Below are 13,601 nucleotides of genomic sequence, written 5' to 3'. Positions count from 1 at the left end.
CTGCCCTCACAAAGAAGACACTCTTTCTTATTGCGGTAGCGTCAGCAAGAAGGAGGAGCTGCCTACATGCCCTAACGACCAAACCGAACCACATCAGATTCGAGGGCCATGGGGTGAGGATGGTTCCAGACCCGGCCTTCATTGCCAAGAACCAGGCCCTGACCTTCTTGCCGGGAGACATCTTCATCCCGGAGATTAAAACCCTGTCATCAGTGGCCGAGGACAAACGATGGTGCCCAGTCAGGGCTTTGAAGTGGTATTTAAGCAGGACAGAGAAGTTAAGACAAACAACTTCCCTCTTTATCCTGCCACGACCACCCTACACATCGGCCTCCAAGGATACCCTGTCCAGATGGCTAGTGGAGACAATACGCCCGTTCACAACGGGGGCTGCCCGGCCAAGAGCCCACGACATCAGAGGGATCTCAGCCTCCACAGCCCTCTTTGCCGGTATCCCGATAGAGGACATCCTCAAGGCGGCAGCGTGGAAAACACCAACTACGTTCGTCGCCTGCTATCTAACTGACACACTACACGCCGAGGCGGCATTTGGTAGCGCGGTGATGCGAGGTCCGGCGGGTAATAGGTCCCACCCCTCGGGCCTCCCACCATCGGGCAGTGCCACTCGGTGCTAAGGTTGTGAGGAGACAGGTAAGCGAGGAGCGAAGTAAATATTCCAAAACTTACTGGTTTGGATATTTACGAGTGACGAGCTTACCTGTCTCCATTCCCGCCTCCCTCCCCCGAGGAAGGTGGGACACAGCCGGACGGGGGAGCGGTCGTTCGACTTGACTCACGACTCCAGGCACCACACCAGATAGACAGAGCCAACTACGACTAGAGAGTCTCCGGCCAGGTCTATCGGTGAGTGTAACTTTATGTTTTTCGTATGCGTTTATATTACATGTTCTACTCCGTATACGCTCTCACCTAAGTTGTTTTTGCGGTTAACAGGTGTCGGGTCTTACAAATTAGGCTCCTTGTTAGGATAAGGGGTAGTTACGCCTGCAGGGTCCAGGAGAGTGTTCCCCCCTGCTCCGCTGCGCCGGAGAGGGTTACACTCCCCCCTGCTAGGAAGGCGTCAGTGACTTTTTGTTAGGGGCTCACCTAAGGGAGTTTTCTCGACAGGAGTTGTTGGGGCTGGCTAGAGGGTCCTAGCCACCCCCTATCTTCGTAACCGTGAGGCCACTTTTTAGGAATGGTCTCATGAGAAAGGAGGAGTGACCGGGGGGGGCCCGGTCATAGAGGGCGCACAGTGTTATTATTTTACCAAGACTTTATAGGCACAGTAGAATGAAGTGCTAAGGTTGTGAGGAGACAGGTAAGCTCGTCACTCGTAAATATCCAAACCAGTAAGTTTTGGAATTACTGTAGCTATTACACTGATAACTTCACCAATAACTTACTTCTAAGTACAATATTGAATAGTCGTTCAGAAATTTTTAGAAGGTCTTGTCCCAATTAGGTCATCGTGTATAGGTATACCTGCAAAGGAGGCCGGGGTTTAGGCGTCCAGTTCAGGTGTGCCACCATGCTGAACCAATATAGCGTCATATATTATGTTATACTTTGAAACGGGCTATATGTCACTGATACGGTTGTATTGCATACAGAGACAATTACATTGTGTGCACGATGTAGACTTCCATACTGTACTTTATTAGTATTGGTATTTAGTATACAGCAAAGTGTGTGCTAATATTATGATATTCTGTGAATTGACACAGTTTGAGAGGATATTGCCAAGAAGAAGAGGAATAAATAAAACAAGAGAAGAAAAAAGAGGCCTGACTTTTCGGTTATAGAGATGACCGACCTTCAGGGTTGTTTTAAGGAAAGGGAAAATTTACTAATTTAAAGAAAGGGAAAATTTACTAAATGTTTGTATTCAGACAGCTTATTATGAGTAATGACTTGTACTATCCAGATGTAACTAGTCAGTTTGAATTGAAATAAAAAAGGTCCACACCGAGATGACTTACCCAGAAAGTTTATAACTTAGCAGGGAACTGAACAGGAAATCATTAAATTTATAACACAGACAAATAATCAAGAGGTTTCCTATGTGGACATATATATAGCTAATCAGCTACGAACATATTTAACCCTAAAGAAACTAGGACATGACAAAACTGCAGAATGTGAACTTGAATCAAAGGTTCACATTAAAATATCAGCTCATTACTCTCACCAGGGAGTTTGCCAGAGACTCTCCCTATATACTCACTCACACTGTAAAGTCTTATAGGCTGACCTAATGTTACGCACATTTTATATAGCCTGCTGTGGTTATAATGCTGGAAGTATGCAATACTACCAGGCATGCATTGTACAGACTGTCATTCATGGTTGGAGATGCTTTGTTCTGTGTTAAGAGATCAGAACATTAATACCGATCTTGATAGATTAACATGCCTCTGCCAGATTTGATGTCTCTGTGAGTTGCCAACTCTGAAACAGGTAGATTGAACATATGAAATACTGTGAGCTATTGCAACTGGGAAAGATATTTTCATCATCTAGCTAAATTTCTTGCATACATGTATCAGAATTGATAGCAGGAACAGCACAACTTTCATAACAAATGATGTATTACATAATGATTAAGCTTTTTATTGAGGAAGTTGCTTTTCATGTCATTGTTAGATGATACTATAATTAGATGTATTAACATAGTGTTAGGCAAGTGCTTGATGTTGTAAACAATACTGTTATTCATGCAGTCATTTTGGGTGAAGATGTTCTCGAAGTTATAATTGTTTAATCTAAATTGTCTGTCGATCAGTGTCTCTCAATGTGTTCTTAGCTTGTTTTGGTTTCAAGTTAACCTCTGAAGAAAGTCCTGCTAGTATTGTAGTATAGCAATGTCAGGCCCTCTAACTTCAACATATTTACCCACACAGGCTTTTTGCAGTCGATAATAAGCAGTTCGCTAACAGGTTTATCTCTCTTTGATCTTTGAAATGATGGTAGATTTTCTTCCATTTCATGTAAATAGTATTTCAGTGTTGAGTCTATGGATGTTCCCTTGGGAAGTTTTAATAGCTATAAGTTAGTACAGTGAACTCCATGGATATCTTTATGACAGCTGTTTTGGGTTGTACCAGATAAACTGTAGCATATATATATGTATATATATATATATATATATATATATATATATATATATATATATATATCTTATAATTGAACTGGTGCCCTCGGTGACCTTTGAATAGTTTTTGTGTACCTAGGGAAATGGGTCTCACTGTGCAAGCTTCTCCCTCTCTCTCATCTGAATAGATAATGATATAACTGTGTGTGTGTGTGTTTGTGTAAATTGATGTAAGAACCTCTACTTGTAATGTATTGCATTGTAGTTTGTACAGTACTAGCAGCGTAGTACACTTACCACAATGATGTCATGTAGAGAGTATGAAATTATCTAGGACAATCAAGGATAATAATGAGCACTACGAAAAGTACAACAATACCGTGCATTGATAAGGTTGGCATGACCTATAAGCTGAGTGTGGTTGAAGTAGTTATATGTAGTCTATATATATATATGTACACTCATGCACACACACACACACATGCATGCATGCATATAAAGTGTGCCATCATCAACAGCAGCAGCAGGACATGTCAATTTCCTGGTTGATAGGGTCATTAATACACAGATTAAGTGGTATATGTCATACTGTAGTACATTATATTACTGAATAGGAAAACTCTGCCAAGAGCCACAGCGAGAACTGTCTTTCTTTTCATGTCTCCTCTCAATTGCTGAGGATACTGATATGTAATTAGATTGACCGTACTTCAAGTGACACTATCCGACAACAATGGATTGTTGGAAATTGGAAGTCTCTCTATCTTTAATATAAGTCTAAAATCAAAAGATAAAAAGGAAATGAAATAGTTTTTCTTTATATTGCAGCAACATTGGCTGAAGATAATGATATGGGTAGATTATTTAGAGTCGATGGCATTTGTTGAATTTGCCTGTCATGTTAGTTATTTACTGCCGTATGATTTTGTAGAGGGCAAGGAATCCACAAAACGATTTTCCTCTCAGCTTTGATAGCTATTGTCATAATTCCTAGCACTTTCATACTAGTGATGTACTAGTTTGTACTTACTGTACAGTGTACAGTACATAGACAAGTAACATCTCCCTACCTGTAATATCATCTACATATATAGAGATTAAAGCATTACGGTAATTACATGGTACAGGTTGTGCACTAAATGTTTCTGGTGCCTACTGTATGTTTTGCATTTTTTTGATGATGTGAGTTTGCACATGAATGTGGTTAAACATGTAGCTTGCAAGTCAGAGCTCCTAGCATTTAGTGTTACTCTTACAAGCCTGCCAGGCTTCTCCCCCCCTTCCCTCTCCCCCTTTCCGTCTCTCTCTTCCCTCCCTCTCTTCCCAAAGGTGTATACTGTACCTTGGAGATTGATACCTAAAACATGGATATTTCACAAAACATACTAAATTCGGATAAAACCCAAAACAATTTTCAACATTCCATCAAGTTAATTTTGTTCACCATTAATTCCATGGTAGCTATATGGCACTTATTATATATACAGTATATATGTATACAAACAGAATTCCACGACTCCATGTTACAAACATACAAGGGGTTTACCGACCAGTTCAAGATTTTGCCTCTTTGAGATGACACTGTATGTCAGTCTCACAGTAAAACCGTGAGAGTTGGCAGATATGCTCTTAAATTGGTAAAAGCATCTAGTTGTGTAATTCTTAACCCCAACAGACTAGTGTTGTCATAACCTACTGCAGTATCAAATGTTTGCTTGATCTGAAAATGGACATTTGAAAGCATTATGTAAATTATTTTATAGTTCCCTCTATGTTTGTCATTTGAATATATTTTGTCATGTTTTTCATCAGTGTGAGAATTTTTCCAGCAAAATACCACAATTTTTTAAATATTTCTTTTTTTTTGTAATTATCATTTTTGTCTTTCACTTTCTTTCTCTGCAGGACAACTCACACAATAACCAGACAAAAGGCAGTGAAGAAGAGACGACACAGTAAGTCCCGGTTTCTTGCAGCCTCCTCCTTTCAGCCCCCTTCTTTCAGCCTTCTTTCAGCCTCCTTTCAGCCTCCTTCTTTCTTCATGTCAAGTACTGACCTTTAACCTTCTTAAATATCACCGGTTCTTCCTCCACGCTAGAAACCTCTTCAGGTTTAACTTCTTCTCTCTGCCAGTGTACCTCCTAACAACGTCCTGTAAAATCTATAAAGTTAGATGCTTGATCAGATGATGCCTACAAATGATATTTTGAGGCATCATTTCTATAAGATATTACAGTTCACTACCCCAAAACCTCATTTATACTGCTAGCTGTTCGGTACTATTCTCAGAAGGAGGATTTCCTACTGCATAAATGATCGCCTCGAATGGCTACCTCAGGTTTGCTCGAGACCAAATGTGCCCCCTGCTAACGAGACCAAATGTGCCCTCTGCTCACGAGACCAAATGTGCCCCTGCTGACGAGACCAAATGTGCCCCCTAGCTAACGCATTTTCAAAAATATGTCCGAAGATGATATATGGGCAACGTTTACAGCTTGCATTATTCACCTCTTGCATAAACATGTTGAAAGCATGTGTGGTACATTTATATTCATAAAACGTTGCTCATCAGCTCGGTTATTTTGCATGTGCTATCTTTGTATCTTACTTGGCTCATGACTTTCCCTTCTATTTCCTTGTTACTTTCCGTAGCTGTGTGTTATGAGCATCACAGAAACAAGTTGTTTATTAATACTGTTTGAATTACCTAAGTTTTTCTGCACCTTCTTATGTTACTTCTTTTTACCTTCATTGAAGATTTACTTCCTCCCCCCCCCCCCCCTCCCTCCATGCCTACCTAGACTCTATGTGCACAATTGCCAGCCATATGCATCTGGTTTTCAATTTAGAAATATACTTGTAGCATGGTTAATGCCAATTAGCTTTTTTATTACAGTTGAGTGTTTAAGTGTTAATACTTGTCCTTTTAAATGGTTAGCTGTCTTGTAGTAGCCAAACATCTATAGCAAACACCTTGTTTTAAATAACAACCTTGCAAAGCTAAATTTGGCAGTACTGTAGTGCATCGGCATCAAACAGTGCATAAGCAACCCAGTCTCACCTGTGTTGATTACAGAACTTCCTGCTATTAAAGCATTTTTTAAATATATTTGATCAATATCTGAATTTAAAGCAGCTTTTTTACTTTGGCTGACAATTTTTCCAAACTACTCAAATTAATGTGACAATTGTGTCACTTTGTTTTCTTCTTCACCAATATGTGAAGGGTTAACAAAAAATAGTGCTTGAAACTTCACAATTTTATTGATTCCTTTCCGGAGGCAAAAGAAATCTATGGGATGGTGATGGCCTGTGTGTGTGTGTTTGTATGTGACACAGTAACTCAGAAAGTTAATGGTAGATTAACTTCATACGTGGTATGTGGATCTGTTGTCTTATTGAGTACAAAAACCCTACTCTTTGCTGTGAAGTTCAGTGGTCATTTGGGGTCAACAGAGGTCAAATTCTGACAACTTTGTGAACACCATAACTCAAAAAATGCATATTTGTTGCACTTCATACATGGTATGTAGATTCAGCTTGTTGAGTACAAGAACCCTATTGAAAATTGATGGAAAAATGTCATATGCAGTCAACATTAAGTCTGAAAATCTTTTAAACACTTCACAAGAAGTATATATCTTTTCTTGAACTTCATACTTAGTATGTAGATCCAGCTTTGTGGGTGCAAAAATCCTATTGAAATTGGTAGAGGTCAAAGGTCACATGAGGTTAACAGGCATCAAAGTCTGAAAACCTTTTAAACATGAGAAGTCCATATGTAAAGCTACAATTAGCTGTGAATTCTCCAATGCTATGATTTTCTTTAGGTGAACATAGTTTTCTCAAATTCAGTTCAGTTTAGTTCTGTGAAGGGGCTCTGTAGGTCTTCAACGAAACATATCTGGCATCCAGGTAATGAAAACTGCTTCAAAGTTCATACTCATGCTTTAAACATGTATGCACTTAAACCTGCCTGTTAGTTTTCCCTGTCTGAGCCTCAAGGGTTAACAGGTTATCTCAATTGGGCACATACTGGCTCAAAAAGATCTCAAAAAGATCTCAAATGGTGGAAAAATTGGCCAATTTCTCAAAAAATATTTCACTGTGTATAAACAATGTCATGTAACTCTCAACAATTATTAAAGGGATTTCTAGCTCAAAACTGACTACTGACATGCTAATGAGCTAAACTGTGATACCTCTATATAACCTCTGAACCTTACAAATGTACTAGTACATGTGTGAGCTTTACTACTCCAATTTATTAGCTGTATAATCCAAAACCTTAGCCCAAATTAGCTCTACAAATTTCCCCCATATATGTTAATCTTTACTAGTACTGTATATCCCATATGTTTGCCCATACAAAATCTCATATGTGTTAGCCTGAACAAACAGAAAGTTCAGACACTGTAAACAAACTTGCCAAGGTAAGTCAATATGTTAACACACACGTAAAGTTTGGCTATCCTGCTAATGATCAGATAGACTCAAAGCAACGATACACCTGTCGCCATCTAGTGAAAGGTACTTAAAATTGAGTGCAAAGCATTACTATCATGTGAGGAAGCAATATATATATATATGGAAGACACATTTCTTACACTAATTTCACTAACTTATTAAGAAATGGAACATTTATGGCATTTTTGCCTACTGTGTATACGGTTAATTAACCATCATCCATTACATCAGAATCTCAGTGAAGCACTTCATTACAATATATAAATAGATATATGTTCAGTTTTGAAAATATAAATGTAGTGAATTTAGTTCAGATCGACAGTTGACAATGCCACAACTGTATACAGCCAAAATGGTTTCAGTATGTCCCCGTCAATTTAAGTTTCCATGGATACCTGCCTTTCTGCAACAGAGTGGAATAAGATTAATGACACAGTAATTACACAAGACAACAAAGGAGTACTTAGCAATTACCTCAGGACATTACTACAGAATAGGCCTTTTCATGGCATTTACTTACCCACAAGTTCTACTGTGGGAATCTTTTGTTAGGTACAGTATGCTGTCTAATTATGTACACTTGTAGAAGAATGAAGCAACAATCAAGACATTTTCCGAAACATGTTAACCTGCATATATCTTGCATAAGTGGGTACAGTACAGTGGTTTGAAGTTTGGTACTATTGTGTAAGCTTTCTGAGGAAATAAATTCTTGAATCTATTTCTTACTGAAATGTTCTGTCGGCTATGCAGTCCTATTCAGGTTTGATCGATCAAGTTTCGTTTCATAAAATTAGTGATAAAGTGCAAAGTTTTGAAAGTATTCATTTTTATTTAACAGTATTTTTTTGTATTAATTGTAATACTGTATAGTGTAGAGGTGTTTGTTTAGGATAATACTCTGATGTCTCTTGTTTTTTTTTTAAATTCAGAAGTGGGCACCAGAGTGTGGAGAGTTGCTTTAGAACTCATAGGAAGTATGTAGACTGATACATTTCTCTGAGTAGTGTGTAGCTGCATACCCATATACTGTGTTATTACTTACCATGGTATCATTTATGTGGACTACTGGATGTAGTAGCCACATTTTGGAGTAATTGTGAGAGTGTGAAATTGGTGTACCTCTTCATCCCTTACACTTGGACCTCATGTGAGCACTGTGAGCCCCTGGAGGTAAATTGATTGTTCGGAGGTCAGGTTTTTGACCCTTCATTGCCCTAAGATTTGATATATATATAAGTGCTAGTAAACATGGCATTCCTAGTCCTCACAGTGGGGAAGGGAAATATCTGTAGACACATTTCCACTGTATGTTTTTAGTTTGGACCATCATACAGTGCCAAATACATTTTAAATGGAAAAGGTGGCATCGTTTTATTCATTAGAGACAAGTAGGGGGAAGGGGAGAGGGGGGAGGAAGAAAATTACCCTAGTGATGAAAATGTTTGACAATTAAGTCAAAGTTGCTACAATTGTGACAGTGCAAATTTGCATAAAGTAGAAATCCTTAGGATAGTATTGTAAGGATAGTATCATTAGGATAGCACAGTATGTTAGGCTAGTATTGTACAGTAAGCATTGAAGGATACTAGCATTGTTACAGTAAGTATCCCAAATAAACTGTAACTCTGTAGAATCTTAAATTGTCTTGGGAAAGGTGTAATTATGCACAGATGAAACAAGAAATATTACCATAAAGATGTTTTGGAACCTAAATTTTCCTTTCGGTCAGTAGGTACTGCAATTAACAGCACTGTATAACTTACTTATTGAAAAGCATGAGATGAATTGATTGTAGCTTCACAGTAAGTTCATTTTTTTCTTAATTTTAACAACTAAATATAAAATTCTTATTGAAGAAAATTACTGTACAGCTGTAAGTATGAATACCCGGGTATAAAGAAATTATGATTTTGTTGCAAAACTAGATCACATTTTCCATTTATTAATAAATAACTTAATTATGGGCTAATATTAAAACCATGGCAGCTAGTATAAACACAGTTTGATAATTGACTAGGCTCATGACACTCTCATAGGCAGATGTACCGCACCTGGTGCCGGCCTTGCATATTTGAATTTGTTAGTTTGCATTTATTAATGTGGACAATGTCATTTTAATAACCAACATGAATTGATGATGCAAATTACCGAATTACTCAACTTCACCTCTCTGGGTGAGAACAAATCTGACTAGGCAGTGCTAAGCTGGACGGTAGTACTTATTTTTTAAAATACCAGAGTCAGTTTGCAACAGAGAATTTGTATCAAAATGCACGCAACGATGTGGCTGAATGTACGTACTGTTGCCAACAAGACCCAATCTATTTAGTGTTCAAAACTTGACTCAGATCTGTAGCTGTAGTAATAAAGTGATATGAACCAAAGTGTTGTATCATTTAGTAAAAATGGCCTGCAGGTTGGAGTCCTATTAACACTAGTATTCCTGCGAATACAAGTATTCCTGCGAATACAGCTCTTCCTGGGAATGCAAGTATTCTTGCGAATACAGCTTTTCCTGGGAATCTCATGGTTTTGTGTTTAATTTGTGTCCATCTGGCTTTTATATTCACCATTGATGATCAGCCATGCACACAGTTCAAGTGAAGAATGTGAACAATGGTGTACACCATTGTTGGCAAAGTCTATTGTCTGGAGTAAACAAGTTCAAAGTTGTTATACAAAGGAGGACATATTTTGTGATAGACAAGTATGTAACAAATGGAAGTGAAAGCTGCTTGTATAGGCAGTTTATAAAGGAATCACCTGAATTTTATGAAGTGTTGCACAAACTACACTGCATCAAGACACTGCTTTGATTATCATCTTAAAGGAGGAATAGGAGGTAGTTGAGGGATACATTTGGCATCACGTTCTGTACAGTATCACTCCATATCAGCTATAAGTATGCACCATGCAAAGATTTCCAATGAAAATTGCCTCAGCAATAGCAATTTTCAGCAGAATTTTCTTTAATCGGCAGAAAAAAGGCATATATTTGAATTTTTCTTAACACTGCATGGACCCACTCGTAGTATTCACGGCAATGTGCACGCTGCGCCCATTCTTTCAAAGCTGGTCTCTTGAGGGGGTCAAAGTTCGTCAATGTTCATCTCTGGCTCGTTCGGTGTGGCATGTATGGAGTTCGACGGTCCAGTCCTTACAGTTTACAACCAGCACACATAGGCAGTGACATTATACGTCCCACCTTTAACACAGTAGGGCCATATTAGCAATACACTGTTACAACAAAGTGTTGGTTGCGTACAATACTCCTCAACCACTGTATTGCATACCGTTTATCATGAAGAGTACGTCAAGGCAAAGGGCAAGGCTGTGCCAGTGTTACTACAACCACTGGCCTGACTACCAAACACGAAACAGGCCTACAGTTACTAGTTTGTACACGTAACGTCCAGATGTGCTGTGGCCAACAAAAAGTGCTGCAATATTCACTAGTTACAGTTGATGTTGGCGGCTCCACAGTGTGAACTTCTTTTCGAATTAGAATTATGTTCTTCTCTTTTAACTCTCGCGATATCAGCTGTTAATTACAGTTGGAGGTATTGCATACAGTTGCAACGCTAGTAGCAGTACTACTGCAATAGACACGGTAGCAATGGGGAGTTTTATTTGTTCGATTCTACCAGCACTCCTGCATAGAGGAACTGTCAATCACAGTAGAAAATGTATATTTATTAGGAAAGAGAGTCTATAACAAAATGTTTTGAATAATGGTTTCTTGCCATCCAAACACAAATTACGCCATATTCCCTGTGATATCAGAAACATTTTATCAAAAAAGGTCTATATCTATAGTAAAATGACATCAGTAGCAACATATTGGACCAAACAAATACAACATTTTCTGTTTCTTACAACAATCTATCCTCCTTTAATTAGATCTGTCTGTAATAGCTTGGACATAAGATAGCATGAAATAACCTCACATTTCATAAGAGTGATAAAAAAAGTGAAAGTGAGCAATTTATTTAAAATTATCCACTTTCCTAATAATCCTATGAGATTTAACATATTTGTAAATGTCTCATTTCTTCCAATATTGCTGTATGCTTTCTGCTAGTGAAAGCAGGGAATAACATCCTTTTCAAATTTTGTGTAGCATTTTTCAAGATTTAAATTTTTCTTTCATTGAAGTGCTATAGACTTTCCTGTGTAGCCAACTGCTATGTATCTTTCCACTTGTATAGCAACTAGACCATTCTGTGTAGCATTTTGCGATGCAATACTGGATAGAGTATTTCTTGGAAAGCGTGTTTTTGACCTCTCACCGTTTGCATGGCTGTATCTCATTACACTTACAGGATCTCTTTGGCTATTTTCGGTGAAATTGTCAGCTCAAACCATATCCTAGTTTCATTTAGGAATGTAATATTGCTTACAGAATGCTCTTCAAACAAGTAAACCTGTAGCATTTTATTATGTAACAAAAGAAGAATATTCTCAATAAAGAATGAAATTACATCTGTAAATTTTTTTCCACATACTTTCATGTGCATTATTAACATAAATACAGTGCCAGTACAATATATATATACTAACATGACGTATACTGTTACATCATTACAGCACCTGACCCCGTCATTTACATGTACAGTAGTAAGTGTTAGTTCTGGCCAAGTATTTCCTATGTACACCAGTATTAAAGCTTTGCGGTGGTTTGGTGTGGGATTAAGGGCTGCTCTTAGGTTGTTTGTGTATCTGTTACTACAAAGCCAATGATTGTTACAGCTATACTCGGCTGCTGTCATTACAACTGACCATTTTTAACTAATGATAGATTTCTTTTATATTGTAATCTCCCTCTGCTCCATAGGGATGCTGCCATGTTGTCAGGCAGTCTGGTAGTATCAATATATTATATGTCCCACATGTGATTGAGTGCAATCATCAGTAACAGGAACAGTTGTAAAACACTTCCGATGTGTTTGATTCTGTGTAAATCAATAGATGCTTTAAACTTTATAGACTTGTTGTCCAAAATGTATCTGATTTAGTTATTTGCATCCTCCAAATATCGGTCCTTCCACCCTTTGCCCCATTAAAATCAGGAGTATGATCCCTTAGAAGATTGATATGATTTCCTCAAAGGACAGCTGTGTCTGTCTAGATTTATTGATGTTTTTCTAGCCAAAGCTCTCTCTCCCTTGCTTCATTTTTGTAGTAATTTTGATTTGATAGAGATGCAAGGTGAGAGGTAGTATGTGTCATGGTATGGTATTGTTGTACAGTGTATTACTTACAGTATAAGATGACTGACTAGTCACTGATGGCAGTGGTAATACTTCCTGTTTGGACTCATAAATAAAAGGAAAAAAACAGCTCATTGTATCGATTTTGTTGAACTTTCTATACCCCCCAAAAAATAACAATGGCATGGTTTTAAGCTAGACTAACTGAAGTTTTGCTTCATGTACTGAAGAATATGAACATTGAAAAATGTTGACTAATCAAAAAATTAAGTGTCCCTGCAATTTCATGGAATGTTTTTATTGTATTCTTTGTTATTGTTTTGCATATTTCATCTGCAAAACTTGAGGCAAATACCACATTTTGTCCAACTCATTCTCAGTGCATCATTTGTAGTGGCATACCTGTACAATGGCAGATTATATTTCTACATGTGGGTAGTATCTTACATTTAAGGATAGAGTATTGTATGACAAGATTAAGATAAAGTCAATGAAATATTTTATTTTATTTTAGTTAAGTTTAGTTAAATTTATTTGTTTATTCTCCGGTATTTCACATTTCATACTCAAAAAAATGTTTCCCATCAGCTTTAAGCACCTTGTACCAGCCGTTTTGTGATTAACAGAGCTTTCGTATATAGATAACAGAAGGCCTATTAACATTTTAATCTATGATAGTATACGACACAGTAGGATATATTCTTAATTCCTTTAGTGTCTGCCGCTCGAAAATAAAAACCCCTCTGCGCTCAGAAAACATTTCTTTGTCATTCGATAGTTTTAGTCTTCCTCTCTTTCCTCCTTTTCGGTTCAGTTTGGTTGATACA

At 37.8% G+C, this 13,601-nt stretch overlaps 1 protein-coding gene across 6 annotated transcripts in view; it reads left to right on the top strand.

Annotated features, from left to right (window-relative positions):
• The window catches only part of LOC139979522 (uncharacterized), a 148,388-nt gene that overhangs the window by 114,209 nt on the left and 20,578 nt on the right, over positions 1-13,601 (top strand). For all 6 annotated transcript variants that reach the window (XM_071990426.1, XM_071990425.1, XM_071990427.1 and 3 more), the window contains one exon: positions 5,000-5,049. In XM_071990426.1, the coding sequence (XP_071846527.1) occupies positions 5,000-5,049 (50 nt within the window). The remainder of the gene's footprint in view (positions 1-4,999; positions 5,050-13,601) is intronic.

The sequence above is a fragment of the Apostichopus japonicus genome, chromosome 14 (genome assembly GCF_037975245.1).
Source record: "Apostichopus japonicus isolate 1M-3 chromosome 14, ASM3797524v1, whole genome shotgun sequence".
Taxonomy (NCBI): Eukaryota; Metazoa; Echinodermata; class Holothuroidea; order Aspidochirotida; family Stichopodidae; genus Apostichopus; species Apostichopus japonicus.
The sequence above is the reverse complement of the archived record's forward strand: the minus strand, read 5'-3'. Positions and strand labels throughout refer to the sequence as shown.